Source organism: Physeter macrocephalus, chromosome 5 (genome assembly GCF_002837175.3).
Source record: "Physeter macrocephalus isolate SW-GA chromosome 5, ASM283717v5, whole genome shotgun sequence".
Lineage (NCBI taxonomy): Eukaryota > Metazoa > Chordata > Mammalia > Artiodactyla > Physeteridae > Physeter > Physeter macrocephalus.
This window is the reverse complement of record NC_041218.1, coordinates 14,841,834-14,861,129: the sequence shown is the minus strand read 5'-3', so window position 1 is coordinate 14,861,129 and position 19,296 is coordinate 14,841,834. Positions and strand designations below refer to the sequence as shown.

Here is a 19,296-nt window from a genome sequence, read left to right as displayed (position 1 = left end):
ACAAACACCTTACAGAAAGGAAATAGGTAAAGGAGATCTTTTATTACATGTGCAGAGAGCCTTTGTGTTTGTTATATGGAAATGACGACAAAGAATAGGATTCATACGACAGTGTACAAAAGTCATGTCCAGTAATTAATCATAGTTGACCTTTATTGAAAGCTTACTAAGTGACAGTCTTGTGACTACTTACATGTATTAGCTAATTTAATCCTTACAACAAACCTGTGAATGAGATAACAATCCCCATTTTACAGATCAGGAAACTGAATCAGAGGTAAGCACCTTGCCCAAGATGATAGGGTAGTAAGTGTTTAATCTGAGATACAAACCCAGGAAGTCTGACTCCATGGCCTGTATTCTTAACTATTAAACGTCTCTGCCTCTTAGCTGTGATTAAGTTAACGTGATTTTAAACTGTACACGTTATATATTTGCAGCCCAACTAGATCGCTCTGAAATCTGAAATTGGATAGTGGACACTGGACACAACACTGGCCTCCAGATTCTTGCTCTCCCCAGCAGTTGACCCCCATAGAACGATGATACTGTTCTGAAGGCCATTTTCAGGATCTTTGAGCCGCTCGGCTGCTCTCTTAACTTTGGAAGTTGACTGGGGCCTCACTATTCTTTTTGGCCACTGCATTTAAAATTATCGTTGAACAAGTTTACAGTTGACCACAATGTGGAAATGGGAGCTTTAGAACAATCTTGAGGCAATAGGTTGTAATTAATCCTCTAAAACACCTAAGTGGTAAGCTGCCCCAGACTCTCCCCTTGAGAGAATGAATACAAAACCACAGTTGTGCAAATGGGGGAAACAGTCAACAGTCCTGATCTTCCTGGGCTTCTTGATTAGGTTTAAATGCTTAAGGAAAATTGCCCTGTGACTAAGGCAGTTCCACCCTGGGTATTGACGACAGCTTGGTGGGATGAGCCCGGCTTAGAGCTGTATGTTTGAGGGCAGACCAGTAGAAACCTGCAAGGAATTAGACACACGGGATTCTTGTGGTTCAACATGACCCCAATATTCCAGGTGTAGGTATATTATCTTGTTTTCTGGCCAGCACCACTGTTCCAGAGGGAGAAAGGAAATAAGACTGTCGGTGTTTTCCAAGTAATTGAAATTTAAAAGTTTATAATTTTTCATTGTAAAAACATTTTAAAGTATGAGACACTAAATTTGAGAATCAGACTGGGATTTTTGAATTCTAGGACTGCCACTTTGAGCAAGTCTAACTTGTTTGACCTTCACTTCCCTTGCTTGTAAACTGGGGACAAGAAGATGTTTTTAATAGGCTTCTTAGGAGAATTTAACAAAAATATTTATTTAAAGCTTCTAGCATGGTACCTGGTACATAGTAAGAGCTCAGTTAATGTTAATTTTCTGACCTTATCTAAAGACTGGGGTCAGTAAACTTTTTCTATAAAGCTGCAAACAGTAAATAATTTAGGCTTTGCAGTCCACATAGTCTGTCACAACTACTCCACTCTGCCATTGCAGTAGGAAAACAGTCATAGACAATATGTAGCATGAGTGTGGCTGGGTTCCAATAAAACTTTATTCATAAAAAGAGGTGGCAGACCATATTTGGCCCACGGGCCATAGTTGCCAAACCCTGGTCTAAAGAATTTCACAGTCCAGTTAATATGAGTATTTTATTTTGGTAATTAACCAAAGCTTCTTTGAGCAAAATCCCACTCTGCCATTTTATGAATTTAATTATGCCTCAAGTCAAATCATTTCTGTCTACAAATGCAAGGGTATAATACCTCATTATAAATGGAAAAGTCAATTCCTTAGATGTTGTCACCAAGTTCATTTTAATAATATTCTGTTTATACAGCTTTTGAAATAATTGTCTTGTTTCATTGATACATCTTTTCTTCAGTGGAGGCAGTTTTTTTGTTTTGCTTATGTTTCACCCGAGTAATTTAGGTTTCACACGAGTGAACTTAGCATTGTGACTTTTGTGGTCTCCTCCAGCCTTAAGATTGTTACTGAATGCAATAATTTGTTCCTTTACACCTGTGTATTTCTGCCCTTCCGTGCCTCCCTCTTTTTCTCTCAGGCCTGGTGGGGGCTTAATTTTCCTTGCTAAGACAATGAATGATCTATTAGAGATTTTCTCTATATTCTGCTGTCTCTCGAGGTCACTGGGCCCTACTCGTGTCCAGTTTAAGTAGAGTGATCAACATTTTCCCAGTAAAAGTTACATAGCCACATGTAAAACTAAGACACCATTGTTTTCCAGTAGCAAACTTTCCTACCTTTTACAACTTTTGCCAGGTTAGGACTGAAACAAAGACTCAGCTGGAGTTTTCACTACCAGTGTGGTCCAATCATTTACATATATAATTGAGAGTTATTAAATGCTGTGTCATGGCAGGAAATTTAATCTCACTTGCAAGAAAATGAAATTGACCTTGTCTTCTAAAGGAATCAAAAAATGTGTTAGGTCCCTTGAAGGAGGGGGATTATGTCTTTTATGTTTCTTTATAATCCTCACAGCATTTGACACAGTTCACAGTGAGGTAGATAATAAATACTTGTTGAAATAGTATTTGTAGGACACTGAAAACCAATTAAACCGTAGTCATTTGAGGTGAGAGGGTCATTCTTGTTGAGTTTTTATCTCCTTTCTGTTCTCAGCCTCTATAATGCTATAACATGTAAGGTACTGAAGGTTATCTTTTTAGCAATGTCATCATCCACGTGAAAATTAAAAGTTAATTGTTCTTTTTGCTTTGTTTTTATTTTTTATTACATGCTGACCCATACCAATTAAACATCTCTTTTCTCAGATGGAGGCCAAAGTAAAGGGGACACTAAATTACCACGGAAATCTCAGTGACTTCCCAGCAAGCAAAGGAGATGACACACTCGGCTGGCTGATGGAATCTACCTGATGGAAAAGTACTCATGTGGTCATAGGGCTGCTGTTCTGTCGATGTTTACATTCTCTCGTCCCAAGCACTGTGGTGAGGAGGAAAAAGAAAAGAAAACATTACTTGAGTAAAGCCAGGTGCAGGAGGAAGAAATGTGCAAAGTTAGTGACCTTTGGTCTCTTCTAAAGAAAGACAAAGTTACCATATTAACTGACTTGAAAGAGACTCAGTTGTCAAACCCACAGAAATACAGATTTGATTTTTCCCGGGGGAGGAAGAAGGAAATTGAGGATTTGGGTAAACTCCATCCATCCTGGGGGTTGGATCTGAACACTTGTAGACATAATTGCATAATAAAAGACAATATATCTGAAATTAGGCCAGTTTGTCAGGAGTAATGATCATGTCTGGGTGGACTGTGCAGCAAATTTGCCACAAAAAAAGTTAATGACCCTATGTCTGATACAGACAGTAGCTGAGTATAAATGTACCCTCTAGAATCCTGAACAAACTTGAATCTTCTCCAGTGTGTAGCAACTCCTATGTAAATCAGTGGACTAAAGATGCTTCAGGAAAGTCATTTTAGCACAGTGATATGTATTACACTTTTAAGTCAAAAAATTGAGCCCGTTGCTCTTAACAGACAAAACTTAGATGTTCCCTTTTTGTAAAAGGGTCAATTACATCTTCCATTCAGAAGCAGGTACTTAACTCTCTTCTTCAGGTGATTTGTGCATCTGGTATTGACTGGTTAATTCTTATTTCCATTCTTGATGTTAAAACGTGACTGTGTTCACATTTTCCTCTTGAGAAATGGGGATCTTTGATATAGGGCTGTGGCTTTGGTCCACTTAGCCTTTGCAGGCCTGCCAGTATGAACTGTAAATTTCCCCCAACATCACCTCAGGTTCACAACGTCTCCTTCTGTTCTTTTAGCTAGTGGTATTTCAGGTGATTATTAGCTATTGATATAAACAGGTATAAGTGTGCATTACAATGCTTCTTCATTGGTCATTCAAACGGCATATATGTATTTTTTTTTGGAATTTTGAAGATGGTATTTTAAAGGGAAGAATTAAATTAGGATCATTATGTGTACAGGGGATTATTTTTATAACAATCATAGTGTATTTTTACTCCCTATATCCAGTGTAGTGAAATTGATTTGGAGCATTTGGGATTTTAAAGCTTTACTAATATTTACTCAGAGTATTGATATGTGAGTAAACCTGCAGATAATAAGACTCCGTTATTATAGCTTCCTCATGCAAATAGCATATTCAACAAAGGACGTTAAGGGAGAAATTTATGGTTATGTTTGGATACATTTTGTTTGGGTTCTTTTTCACCTCATCATTGTTCTAGTCTCTCTTTTTTCTTCCTATTTAGGCTTCTGAATGTTCTCAAACTGTACTCAAGAATAGTGTAAGCTTGATCCATTAACAATGACAGACTAACCTAAAAAAACCAGCATCAGATTGGTAGTAGCAAGATTCCTTGCCTGTGTTTTCATTACAAATCATCCTGTTAACGTTTACTCAGATAAGGGTATTAACCAGGCCCTTTTTTTTTACTTTAATGAGCAGAAGTTCCACAGAGCTTTAGGACTGTGAATAAATTAGCACAGATCTCTTTAGATCTGTAAGCCTATATTTTGACTTCAGAGTCACATTGGCTTGGTTATAGCAAAAAAAAAAAAAAAAAAGTTAATAACTGAAAACTTTAGTTCTAAGAACTTGTTACAGTAAGAGGAAAGGATTATTTCAAAGGAATCATTGATATAATTACTTGCCTCTAAGAATTTAGTTTACCGGTAAAGCAAATAAGAATGTTGTATCAACCCTGGTGGATATTTTGGAAGGATATTGGGATGGTGCAGATAGGTTTGACTTGAATTGAGTATGTTTGAGTAAAGTTTGTTTGGTTTTTTAACTAGGGAAACTTACCCAATTCTTGAGTTGTTCCAGTGTAGCATACCTCTTGCTTTTATTTAATTTAGAAAAAAGAAGTCTTTGCTAATCTATAGGAATTTTCCTTTGGGAAGCTGCCTTTGTTTTACTTCCCATACCAGGAGAGAAGTCAGAATGCACATTAATCTCTCTTCCTGAGGATAGTTGTGCATGTATTCTTCTGTATGTGTAAATCTGTACACATATATTTATCTATATATAAGTTCATTAGGACTTTCAGTTGAGGAGTAACAACTTTAATTTCTTAAATCCATCAACTCTGAATCACGCCTTGTGAAGATCCCTGATGACTCTGTCTTCATTAGAGAAGAACAGGATTATCAGTTCTTCCCCCAGTATCGTTTATAACTAACCGGTAAAAATAACCGAAGGCCCTTGGCTCTGAGGAGTTCTCATACGTGGAGATTCTGTTCTTTTCTCTTCGGTCTTGATTCTGCGTCACTGCACCGCATTCTCACTACCGTAATCCACTCCAATCAAGACTACCCTTTTATGTTGTACAAGTGAAACCCACATCCTTATATTTCTTAAAAAGTATGATCAAAGGGTTACTACATGTAAATACCTCTTTCTTTTCTAGGCCATAACATTGAAAATGGTGTCCATACTGTACAGTCACCTATTTTTACAGTTTGTCTTACTAAAATCATACATACAAATCGGTTATTTTTTAGCACAGAGGCTTGTGACTCATATTCTATTTTTGCACTTGAAAGTCAAATTATGTTATTTTTTAAAATGGCGAGTAATTTGGAAAGGCTACAGAGCAACGCGTATTTCTGTAGAGCATTAGCAGCATCCCAGTGTAAAAGTAGTCAGCACACAATTATGTCCCATTCAGCGGGATTCTTGATTCAGGAAAAGTAAGCTGTTTTCAACTGTCTTGTATTTTAAATTGCCTTCACTGATGTATAAGCTGTTACTGTACATACAAGTTAATCCTCAGTATTCACGAGCAATAATGAATGGTCAGCAGAGTTGTCTCCAGAGATGGCAGTGCTGGGCCTCAGTTGGAGACTGAGAGCAAAGTGTCAAGCTCATTCAGAGCCTCCACAATAGATGTAAGCAATAATTTAATTATAAGTCGATTATAATTCTTTCTCATATGCTTCTGAGATCAGTGGGTAAAAGAAATCGTGATTTTAAAGCAGCCTGAAGAAATTAAGTTTTGGGGAAAGAAGTGAGGTTAATCTGAAGTCACAAAATCTTGATATTGAGGTCATCAGAGGATTGTGTCAGTACATTCTTTCGTGCCTACCACCCCTTTGATGGATGCTGTTAGCCCAAATTACATTTTTTAATATCAGAGAACGTGAAAAGGGTTTATCGTATCACCCAGGTAGGAGGAAGAACCGGGTGCACACATGTTTGAATGCTGTGGGTTTGACACCTGTTTGAAAACAACTTATCTGAAAAGATTTTTAACCCAGGATTTTTTTTTTCCCAAAGCAGATCTAAATTGTTTACTACCCAGGTTTGGAAAGGGCAGACACCTCTAATCTTTCTCCTCTCGTTGCCCTCTACCACACCCCTTTCCACCTCTACTTGGTTCAAGACATTTTCTGAAATGGAATTCTACTGTTATTCAAACTGCCATTGATTATGAGAACGCTGTGTCCCTTGGGATCATCTCTTAGAACTCCAGTTATCTATCAGATTTGCTGCTACATTTGTAAAATGAACTTTGCCTGTAATGGTCAACTTTAATCTAATTTACAGTTCTTTACTTTTAGGAGGTTTTGTCATATAATTTGACCCACGTATAGAATTAGGATACTTTATTTTAGGGGTGTACCATAAAAGCACACTGGTCCCTGTATTCTTTTTATCATCATTTAGGTTTTGAATTTTTGTTTGCTTTTTTTGTTCATTGATGTTTGTTCTGTCTTGTTTTAAATTAGAAGAGTGAGAGAAATCTGTAATCAGGCCAAACTTGAGAACTTGCCCCATGCTTCAGCACTGTAGTTTCTGCTGACCTTGTGTTCTCAGAAGGGCACTTTTACTTTCTATTGTGCATGTATGATGGTTTTTTTGTTTGTTTTGTTTGTTTTTGTTTTTGCTTTCAGGGGGATTTTGTTTTTGTAATAATGATGCGGAAGAAAAATGCAGTAGTAGGTAAATGACGGATTACAGACATGTTAAACAATTTTATTTTATAAAATTTAAGGGGAAAGGTTTAACTCTGTAGATCGTTTCTTAGCTCTGGTAAAATGGCTTCTATTACTCCTAAAACGTACTCGGTTCAGGCCTTTGTCTTTGTTAAGTGCCTTTTTTTTCTTTCTTTTTTCCCTTCTTTTGAAACTGCTCTCAGATATCCTAAAGTACAGGCTAATACATCAGGGGATTCAGGAGGAAGAATCTCAAAACTTGCCAAGATCATGTCATGCTGTAATAGTCTTCCTTTTCCTTATATGAATATGGATATATGCGTAAGATACATACATACGTGCATACATATATATGTCTGTATATATATGTATACATATGTAATATATATACAAAACTAGTAGCTGCTGTACCGTTGCATCCTTTCTAAGCACTCCCCTATTAATGCTTGCAAAACTGCCTTGTTTATTCCATTGCTTTTAGTCAATTCAAATGGGTAGATTGGGAAATTGTCTTTTCACAAGACACTGTTTTCCCCCTTTGAATATCTGTTTGTAGAAGTCAACAGCAACAACAACTATAACTATATATATATAGATATAGAGATAGATATAGATATATATATAGATATAGATATATAGATATAGATATAAATATAAAGTCAGTTATTACAAGTAAAATAAATTTAGTGGACTCATTGACTATTCCTGGATGTAATCCACTACTCTGTGCCCTTCAAACTTGGCTTGCATAATACTAGAGAAAGCATTGGAATAACAAGAATCTTAGAGTCTTTCTGGGTCAGGTTGATAAGGTACACACGGCAGGCAAGACTAAAGACATGGGAGAGCTAGAGTTAGAACCATGGTATTGTTTCTGAGTCTTGAAGGAAGTTAGCAACTTTGTCAATATTAAAAATGTATCATGTGTTCTTCTGGGAAATAATTTTTGAAGAATTCATATAGCTGCATATCTGTCAAAAGGTTAGTAAGCTTAGAAGTAGAAAGACTTCAGATTCTGAGGAAAAACGCTCATATAACCCATAGCATTCTTGAGAGAGCTTCAGTTTTCTTATTTGCCAAATAATTACATTTGGCTTAATACAATTTCATGGTTATTTATGTTTCTCCCTTGAGCAAAATAACATAATATTCGATAGCTAATATTCATCTGTTTCTTGTTGAAAACAGATGTGACATGTTAAGGGAGACTAAATTGAACCAATCCTCAAAGCCCAGTACAGATACATCTAACAAATGCCCCCTTTTAACTACATTTTAACTGAGGAGACTGGTGGCCAAAAAGGAGAAAGCAGAGGCTCCTGGTAGTGTTACCTGATAGCAAGACTGTTATCAGGTAGCCTCAGTTCAGTCATGTTACTCTTGAATTACTATGTTTAGGGGGAATATCATTTAACCTTTGTGCCTCAGATTACCCATTAGAAAATTGGGTATAATAATATTCACCTACCTCCCAGGGATATCAGAGACTTTTTCAAAAATATTTTGAGTTTTTCTAAAATGTCCTATATAATTAAAAAAGTATTATCATTTTCCTGCAGAGGCTAAAAAATGTTTCCCTATGATGGGTATAAAAAAGTACCATATGATTTTTAAGTTTTAAAAAAATCACTGGAATTCTAATTTAGATACATATTTGTTATTTAAACATATATTTGTGGTTGGATAAAATGCTTAGTTTCAGGTTAATAAGTGAGGAGGGGGTAAATAACACTAAGTTTCTTAATTATAAGTAGATTTTTTTTAGCCATTTATGCTATTATTACACGTGTGATTTTTGCCGAGGTTGTGGAGCTGAAGCTATAGCTAAAGCTTGGACGATTGCTTATTGGAGCTGATTAATGATCCCAAACATTGTATCTGCCTCACTTTGCCATATTCTCAGTCTTGATTTCCTTATATGACTTGTTTAGTGATGGATAGCTAAACTTTTAACTTTCTAAGAATGAATGGGAGTCTCCTCCTTCTTATAAATCGAGATTGTGTACTCTTGCTGTAACTACAGGTTTATCCAGCTTTGCACTGAAGGGGCAAGCACTACATACAGTCAGCTGGGTGTACTTTTAGCCAGTCTACCTTTGTAATTTATGCTTCTTCAACGGTGAAAGAGTTGGAGCCATCAGCTGCTCAGGTGGTAGGAAAATGGGAGAGGGGGGAGGCAGGATTCTTTTCCTATAGCTGGGGAGGGGTGGGGAGGGCGGGGGTAGAAGGAAACATGTTTTGCTCAACTCCAAAGAGGAAAGGAAGGTCATCTTATCCTACCCTCCGCTGGGTATATTAAGCAGTAATACATAGAATTTTCCATTTATCGTTGGAAACAACAACAACAGGAAAAAATGGATGCCGCCTCTCTGAGCTAAATGCTTAGCAACATTTGTTAGGGGGTGTGTAGATTTAAACTGTAGCACATATTCAGGGTCAGGAAAGAGAATGTAGGGGGATGAGGAACAAATTTATCCAGTGTAAGTGAGTCAGCAGAAAGCGCCAGGCCCGAGCAGACAAAGCCTCTGGGTTAATTCCCAGAACTGGCTGAGGCCCATTTAATCTCTAGTGATAGGATGTTTTTCCTTAAAAGTCACTTTTTGGTTTTTCTGTTGCTTTCTCCAGATAAAGCCTTAGTTAGTAGCCTCTAAATATCAACTATGCAGATAAACACACAAATTTTCCACACTTTTTCTCTTTTTTCCATTCTTTGAATAACAGATGTTAATTAAGATTTCTTCCCAAAGAAATAAGGCATAAGGGTTTTGTTGAATGTGTGTTTGTTCCTCTAGGGAAAATTAATGGAAACATAAAAATAGAGATATTTTGTGTGTTCATCTATCCTAAAATGTGAACTTTATATTCAAAAACTAAGTACAGATCTGGTGCAAATTGTAGTTAGAATCATGGAATGTCTTTGGGTTGTGAAGATAAAACCATCCCAGTGTTCAATTCTGAGAAAAGTTTTAGATTCTGTGGCATAGTGTTCAGGTTTGTGGAGCTAAACAGATGGTCAGACTATAATTAAAAAGCTTTGAATATTAATGTCAAATTCTTATTCTTTCTTCCTTTAGTCTTCATTCTTCTTTCCTCTAGTCTGAGCTCTTCAGTTAACCATTCCATCAACCGATTGCTACACTAGAATATAAGTTGCTAAGCGTCGGGAGGAAAGGTTAAACTGTCTTTCACCTCCTTTTCTCACTCACATTGGCCATCTATGCTGTGTTCCCACTGAATTCAAAAGTAAAGACTATAGGCATTTCTAGGAGACTGTTTACATCCCAGCACAGACTCAGACAGGGACTGGTAGGATTTTAATCAGACTGCTTTTGAATAACTTCGTATTAAATTACATTTTTCTCAGATACTCCCAAAGTACCATTTGCTTGAAAGTATTACTATTTGTGATCTTTGTTTAGTTTCCTCATACTGTAATACTTCTTTTTTCCAGCCTTTCTTACATATGTACATTTTAGATCGGGTTAGTACTTAAATTTTGGACACTTTTCCGAACTGTTACCCAAACAGGTCAAGAATACTTTTAAAAATCTCAGCAGTAAAATCAAAGGGGTCTATATGTCCAGAGCTTAGAGTCATCACTGGTGACCTGAATTATTTTTCTCTTCTTTGTGTTAAAAATAGATTACTGTATAATGTAGTAGTAGCTACATTGCATGGCTTCCTCAGTACTTTTCAAGATTATTCAGAAGAGACACGGACCTTTGTTAGGGCTCTTATTTCACATCATACTCTGCCTTGCTTATTTTCATTACTTCCCCTGGAATAAACCTACTTTGCAAAGGTCTGAGTCAGATAGGCCATATGAATCCTTAGTACCAATTTTATGTTCCTCAGAAAACTCTCTATACATTATTTGCTCCCATTTGCCAATAATAATATAATTCTATTTTAATCTAGTTTTAAAATATTTTGTAATAAAGCACTAATGGAAACCTAATTGAAATACAAACAAGATGATTATTACCTAAGATAACTTGGAGATACTTCTGTTTTTGAAGTTAACAGCTCCATCTACCCTCTAAGCACATTTAGGAGTCAGCAGTAACCAAGACCAGCCAAGTGGCATGTTTTTCTGTGTGACAGCCTGCCCTTTATTTGTCACATCTCAGCTATATTATATTTTCTGTCCTTGCGGCCATACACTTCCCTCCTTTTTTTTGCTTCTCTCTTCTGTTTGCAGGGGTAGTGTGCCCTGTGCCCGCATATTGGGTTTTCTTTCCTGTACCTGTGAAATTACCAAGAATTACCCCAATTTTGGCCAGAGGCATTAAAAGAGAAGTTATTCTCAGTTGATAAATGTATTACTGTTTTATATAGGTAGTCGGAAAGTTGACCAAGTTTGGCCAACTTTTAAAATCCTGGCTATGCTTACATAATTAATTACATATACCTTCTGAGACCTTCAGATAAGCAAGGGGCCCTTTCACCAGTAGAGGTAGGTTTCCAACCTATATATAATTTCCGGGCCAGCCTCCAGAGAAAGGATTCAAGCTTTGTACTGTTCTTTTGTTGGCTGTCATTGAAAAGCTGTCTTATAGAATGTATCAAAAATATCTAATTGTTCTTAAGAAGAGTATGTAAATCTGGAGCTTGCCCTTGTTTGTTGCTCGCTAAACATTGTAAAGCTTAAAAGAAACGGAAAGGAAATCTCTGGCTGGTGAAAATTTTGTGCCCCCAGTAATGTGTTAATCAAAGTTCTCTACCACGGTAACCAAGTGATGAGTGTTTTCTCTTTTATTACAAGCAAGAAAATTTATTTGCAGTTGCAAAACTTATTGTGGGACTGCAGGCCTATTTGCTATAAATGATTGGAAATAAGGATTCTGATTTTTAGTCTGGGTTAAAGCACATATTTCCAACCCTTGCGGTATGAATTTTCATAAAGGAAAGACTTTTGTTTGGTAACAGAAGGAAAAACAGGACTTATTTATACAGTGAATGTTCACTCTGTAGAGGAGCTTCCCTCCAGTTACACATCATGCTCTTACTTTAGCCGCCTCCACACTTGATATAGATGCCAACATGTTTTACAACGAGTCTTGAAGGAAGGAGCCTACATAATTGTTGCTCCTCCGGGTGAAAGGCCCTGGTTACTGTACTGCATTTGTTTATAGGGAGGTGTGTTTTTGCTAACTTGAAGGGATATACTGTATTTTAAATAAGTGTGTGACTTAATATTTTGGGATTTTTTTTCCTCCTTTAAAACTGGACCTGAACACAGCTTTGAGTTGATATTTGTAATAATCTCAGGACCTGAAAGATTGTAGCATTTAGTGTGTCTTAAAAATTATGTACTGTACCAGCCATGGATTTTTGTAAATATACCTGTCTCCCTTTTTTGTATTATTTTAGTAAAAAAATAATAATAATAAATTTAAATAAAATGGGGTGGTGACGACATGTGGATGGGTGTGGGTATGTATGTGTGTGTGTTTGTATAAGGCTCTTTTGAGATGAACTGGTGCTTGTTTAATTTCCGGCTCTAATGAGAGCAGGAATATGGACAAACTGCTGCTACTGAACCCTGCACTGAGCCTAGCTGTTCCCATCGTATTTCCTAGTGATTGACCAGGAAATGACTAAGTTAAATTCTTCTTCCCACTGCCATCTTGCCTTTGAATTCTCAGTTCTACACACTTTTTGAACTTTAGTGGTAAAGCTTTCCAAACTTTGGGTGGTTTGCTGGTCTGTAGTTTTTAAAGAGCTCTTGTCACTATTTTCTAAGAAGAAAGAAGGACAGGTAAATTTTTTTAACCAAAAAAAAAAAAAAAATCACATTTCATAAAATCCTGATGAATTTTGGACATATGAGAGGACTTGAACATTCCTAAATGTGGATCTGTGAATTTAGTAAATTGACCCCATTGATATACTCCTTCAGTGCAGGGATTTCTTTTTTTTTTTTTTCGTAACAGCCTTGCTCATATTCCAGGTGTAGCTAAGCAAACCCCTGTTTTAAAGCAGGAGCCTTATTTGATTCGGTGTAGATGTTTTCCTGTCTATCCTTTGTGACAGGGCCTTTTACATGAGTGTTTTTTCTTTTTGTATGTGTTATGTGTTTGTTGTATTAAATAAAGAGGAATGTACATATTATTCTCGTGTCTGTTGTATCATTGGACTAACTTGGATTTTAATATCTCATTCTTTCAGTGGTGGTTGAGTATCTCTTGCCTGTTTCACGCTGTGCTAGGCGCTGTGGGATACAGAAGTGAGGGCATAGTCCCCACCCTCCATATATTTACAGTTTGCAATCACATGAGAAGTTAAAAGACAACAGTTCAAAATTTATTACGAAGGTGTGGTCCGTGGCCATCTGACATTTGAGTTCAGAGCAGGGGAGAGATTGGATTGGAAAGATCTGGGGAGAATTGTCAAGTTGATGGCATTTGAACTGGGCCTCCAAGAGTAAGTGGGATTTGGCTGGGAAGGAGGAAAAGGGAGCGTCCTGAGCAGAGTCAGGAACAAACAGGAAGGAGGCCAGGCTGGTATGAGGTAGACATTGGGGTGAGTAGCAGAAGCCAGACTGTGGGAGTCTGGAATGCAGCCTTACCAGGTTCTTCCTTCAGGTTATAGGGGGGTGTGGGTGTGTGTGTGTGTGTGTGAGAAAAAATTTAAAAAAGAATTCAACCTTAGAAATCCAGGTAGAGTGTGGGAAAAGGATGAAAAGATAGAAAGCAACTTGTCAGAGAAATTGAACAGTTTTGTCATTTATAAGTGTATATGTGCATAGAAGATAGAGAAAAGAACATAAGCCCCCAAATATAAGAGTCGTGGTACTTAAGTGTATTTTCAGTGCATTGTCATCAGGATGAAGAATTTAAAAGGCATGGTCCTCATGCAGGGAGGAGGGTAGGCTGCAAGTGCTTTTACGAAAAACTGGTAACATTTAAGGACAGTTTTGCAAGTGTGTTCTTGAGAGTAACAAGAAATCTGTAGTTAAATAATAAGACTACACTTAACTTCGTTGTCACCATCTTGTAAATGTATGTTAACATATTAAAGGTGCCATCGTTAAACCAGATTTTTTCAACTCATAATTTCCTCAAGCTTATTTGACCATGGAATACTTTTTTTCATGTAACTTCAATTAACATTAAATTATACAAGGCATGTGAAGCACTTAGCACAATGACACATAGGAAGTACTAGGTAAATGTTAGCTTTTATTATCATTCATACTAGTTCTGTTTTATTATTTATTATATAGTATATATATTTTTAAAGTTAAGAAGAAAAAACATGGCCCAAGGAGTTAAGGATTTCAGAATAACCAAGTCAGTTTAGAGAGCCGAGAAGTAAGCAGAGAAATGCAACCAGTTCTCTAGAGTTGAATGAGGGACAGTGTCCGGAAGGGGGGCTGGTTCAAAGGAGTATAGAAAACTCCAAAGCAGGAAGTACGTTTTACACTTGTCTATGTAGTCAAGAAACCGTCTCAGACCTTAGCTTTGGCACAGAAAAGAGTGTGGCTAGTTACGAAAATCGACAACTATAGATGGAGCTCGAAGGCAGAAGTTAACAAATTGGTGATGGAGCTACTTTGCTTTTACAAACTTATTGTAAGGGAAAAATGGCCTTGTACAAAGGTTTCTGTACAAGTGTGTTCATCTGTGCTGCTCATGACAATAAAAGTTTGAACCAATCTAATGTGCTAGAGGGGATTGGTTAAGTAAATAAAAATAATACTACTAAACAAAATTGTTTTAACATAAGAAATGATGAAGATGTCCATGTATTAAATAAAAGAACAGTTATAAGTGTTAATGCACATAGATAGGCACAGAAAAAAATATAGGGAGGGACATACACGCCAAAGTATAAAGATTGGTGAAATGAATGCTTTTTTCTTTATCCCTTTACTTAAATGTATTTTCAATGAACATGGATAACAGGAGCAAGTTTTTTGGTTTGGGGTTTTTTTTAAGAAACAGTAGGTGGACTTAGTTGAGGAAAGGGGAAAGAAATGGGAAGGAGCCTCTTGCTGTCTCATCACTGGGAGAAGGGAAAAGAAAAGAATTTATTTCTTCCACTCAGACCCTGCTAGATCCCCAAATTGGATCTGGCTTAGAGGTATGACACACCTGAACTGCTTGGTTTAAAGTAAAGATTTTTTCTGGAAAAGATTATTCTTGCACTTAGTTAAAAAGAAAAAAAGTACCAAATACATGATTATACAGTGAACGCAAAGCATCCTTCCTACCCGTGGCCCCATTTTCCTCCCTCAGACCGACCACTGCTACCAACTTCTCCAGTTAAAACTATAAATATGCATCTGACCTTTTAACATAAATTTAGTGTACTTATCTGCTCTACCATACCTAGCATTTTTCTTAATTACCTTGGAGATTATCCCGCACAGTACGTAAAGGTCTGTCTTGTACTTTTTGACAGCTCGTAGTATTCCATAGTTATAGTACCATAATTTATTGTATCCGTTCTTTATTAATGGGCAGTTAGATAACTATCGCAGGTCACATTGTGATATCCTTTAGGTATCTGCAGTCTGTGTATGCATATCAAACCAACAGTCAAAAGTTTGTTTTGTAATGGATAATAGTGACTGACATTCCAGATTTGAAAGTTGGTGTCTGGAATCATATCTATGTAAAGCTTCGAGGAATACTTGAGAAAATAAATCTTTTCTAAAACAGAGTTTTGAAAATTGGAAGTGAAAGAACTGCTTCTCGGTGCACGAAGGGTTGCGTTAGCTCGCAGGCGGGACCATGAGCTTTTCAAAGGACGGTAACAGCCCCCTCTGAAGCAGGGATCCTCTCGTATGATTGCTCTTCCTCATCAACAGGTGCCTTGACATGGCTTGTTTTCTCCGTCTCCGTGTATAGTTACCTCTTCTGTGTCCCTGTGTCTGACCTTGCACTCTTTCCCACTATCTTTGTTCTGGTAGGGTGGCACAGCGTGCAGAATAGGCTGACATTAAACAGCCTTGGGTTCTCAGGTCCCCATTCTGAAGCTGTGGCACTTTAGACAAGATGTGGATCTCCTTTCAGCCTGTTTCCTCATTTCTGCCGGCATAGTTCCCAGTGGTGGGGTTTGTTGTTGAATTAGAGACGAGATATGGAAAGCACCTAGCATAGTGCCTAGCACATAAGAAGAGCTAATGAATGGTGGCTACTATTATTCTGTCTCTTTTCTGCCTTTTTCTTCTGAAATTCATGCTTCCTCTTGCTCTCCTAATTTCCCCAAATATAGAAGTGAAACCAGTGTTTTAAAAAACCTTTAAAAATATATATATATTTAAAAGTACAGGAGTGGATAAATATCAGTTAAAATTCTTTCATCGCAGGTGTCAAACCCCTGGCATAAAAAGTAAAGGGAGACTGCTCTAAAAATGAAGTCTATTAAACAAAACAGTTAAGGGAATCTTTCGATTCATATAAGTGAGCCGTCTAGAGGTAAACCTAGTTTGGGTAAAGCTTTATCGACTGATTGAGTGTCACCAAGAGCCAGCCATCTGTCTCTGCCCTGGCATTCGAAGTGTCAGGTTTCACAGGTAGCCCTCTGACAACTACTGCCTCTCCCTTCATAGGCAATTGGCTGCTGCATTTCCAAGCTGTATGTTAGTATGTGTTGTATATAGTTTATTTCTGCTTTATTGTACCTCAGATGCAAAGCAGTGCATTAATCATGTGCCTCAATCCATAGCACATGGTTTTCATCACTTAATACAAGATCTCATTTCCTCATTTTATTATAAATTAGGTTTCTCCTTCCTTCCTTAGTCCCCACTCCCTCTGTCCCAAAGGTACCCACCCTTACTCTTTGATACGTGCCCCTTGTTATGCATGCATCCTTCTGAAACTTGTAGTGTTATTTTGTGTGTATGCAATTTTAATTTATATAAATGGTCCTGTGCTATAAATTGTGCTGTTTTCTACTTTTCTCACTTACATTGGTCCACGTTGCTCTCTGTACATCCTACGTGTTGCATAGTATTTCATATGATGCGTCCACCACTTTCTGCATATCCGTCCTCCTAGAGGTGGATACCTAGGGTGTCTCCAATGCCTTATTACCATGAGAAAAGCTATAGGTGGTCTGCAAATTGCCTGTTCATCTCTTCTCATTCTATTGCATTTTCATCTTTTTGTTGTGATAATAATCTCTCAACAGTTTCAGACATGTCAGATATTTTAGTCTATTACCTGTCTTTTTAACTTTGCCTATGCCATCCTTTATTGACCAGAAAACCTTTTTTAATAGTCAGTTTTTGTCTAATTTATGTTTTGAGGGGTTTGTTAATGAAATATTTCCCTTCCCCTAGATCACAAAGATATCCTCCTACATTCTCTTTGAATATTCGGTTTTTCATTTAGAATCCATCTGTTGTCCAATATACCTTGTATAATGTAGGGGTCCAGCTTTATTTTTCTTCATTTAGTGGGCCAGTTTTTTCCCAGCACCATTTAGTAAGTCAGTATTTCTCCCATTTTTGGTGCCATTTTTATCATATGTCAAATACTCATATATGCAATGGTCTATTCTGAGCTCAATTCCATTCCATTGTTCTTTTTATTTCCATACCAGTGTAGACTTATAGTCTCCCTTAATATTTAGTAGGCAGAGTCTCCCTCTTTGTTCCTCCATGTTCACTCAACTAATCGTGAATTGTTACTCTTCTATATAAATTTTAGAATAAAATCTTCAAGTTGCATTCAAAAAATCTAGCTGAAATATTTATTAGGATTGAATTTAATTTGTAGTTTACAAAGAATGGAATCTTTAATGTTAAATTACCTCACTCATGGTATATCTCTTCATTTATTTAAATCCTCTTTCATGTCTTCTAGCAAAGCTTTTAAATTTTCTCTGTAAAGGTATTGTTTGTGTATTGATTTCTAGGTATTTTATAGTTGTAGATTTTAAGTATGGTATGTTAATCTCTGTTATGTTTTCTAGTGACTTTTGCTGGGATCAGGGAATGCTGTTGATTTTCACAAGTTGCGTTTGTATCCAGCAACTTTGCTGTACTCTCTTATTCTAATAACTTGTCTGATTATTTTATTAACTTTTCAACTGAGTTAATCATACACTCTACAAATAATGGCAGTTTAATCTCCCAGTTTTTTTCACTTTTTATGTCTTATTTTAGAGCATTAGACTCTTTAATAAGTACTATGTTAGACAGTAGCTGTGAAAATGCCACCTTTGTTTCCTTCTTTTTTTTTTTGGCCACACTTCATGGCTTGTGAGATCTTAGTTCACCGACCAGGGATTGAACCTGGGCCCACGGCAGTGAAAGCATCAAGTCCTAACCACTGGACCGCCAGGGAGTTCCCATCTTTGTTTCTTATTTTAATGGGAAAATATCTAAATTTTCTCCATTAAGTATAGCGTTTATTCTATATTTCTGGTTTATAGTTTTTATGAAGTTAAGTAAATTCTATTCCTAATTTTCTGGAAATCTTGATCATAAGTTTGAGCTGCATTATGTCAAGTGCTTTTCCTATAACACCTATGTAAAATCAACCCCCTTGCAGAAAATTTCTTAGAAATGTATTCATAATATTTTTTATTCTTATAACCTCTGTTGCATCTCTATTTGTTTTCCTGTTCTCATTCTCTGTTTTGTTTATGTGCATCTTCTGCCTTTTTCTTATTCAGTCTTGGCAGAGGTTTGTTCTTATTAGCTTTTCAAGGAACCATGAGTTTTATTGAGTTCATTATGGTTATATCTTTTTTTTTTTTTTAAGATGTTGGGGGTAGGAGTTTATTAATTTATTTATTTTTGCTGTGTTGGGTCTTCATTCCTGTGCGAGGGCTTTCTCTAGTTGTGGCAAGCGGGGACCACTCTTCATCACGGTGTGCGGGCCTCTCACTATCGCGGCCTCTCTTGTTGCGGAGCACAGGCTCCAGATGCGCAGGCTCAGTAGTTGTGGCTCACGGGCCTAGTTGCTCCGCAGCATGTGGGATCCTCCCAGACCAGGGCTCGAACCCGTGTCCCCTGCATTAGCAGGCAGATTCTCAACCACTGCGCCACCAGGGAAGCCCCTATGGTTATATCTTTTCTTCTTTTTTTTAATTGAAATATAGTTGATTTACAATGTTATGTTAGTTTTGGTTATATCTATGTTTTTTAACATCTTTATTGGAATATAATTGCTTTACAATGGTGTGTTAGTTTCTGCTTTATAACAAAGTGAATCAGCTGTACCTACACATATGTCCCCATATTCCCTCCCTCTTGCGTCTCCCTCCCAACCTCCCTATCCCACCCCTCTAGGTGGTCACAAAGCACCGAGCTGATCTCCCTGTGCTATGAGGCTGCTTCCCACTAGCTATCTATTTTACATTTG

At 37.1% G+C, this 19,296-nt stretch overlaps 1 protein-coding gene across 9 annotated transcripts in view; it reads left to right on the top strand.

The window, feature by feature from the left end:
• Positions 1 to 19,296, top strand: part of UBN2 (ubinuclein 2) — a 90,204-nt gene that overhangs the window by 64,185 nt on the left and 6,723 nt on the right. For 6 of the 9 annotated variants that reach the window (XM_055084801.1, XM_028489677.2, XM_024129145.3 and 3 more), the window contains one exon: positions 2,806 to 13,079. In XM_055084801.1, the coding sequence (XP_054940776.1) occupies positions 2,806 to 2,910 (105 nt within the window). In that variant the 3' untranslated portion in view covers positions 2,911 to 13,079. Of the gene's footprint in view, positions 1 to 2,805; positions 13,080 to 19,296 lie in introns of those variants that run through there. The other 3 variants (XR_003679706.2, XR_003679705.2, XR_003679704.2) reach the window with 2 other exon arrangements.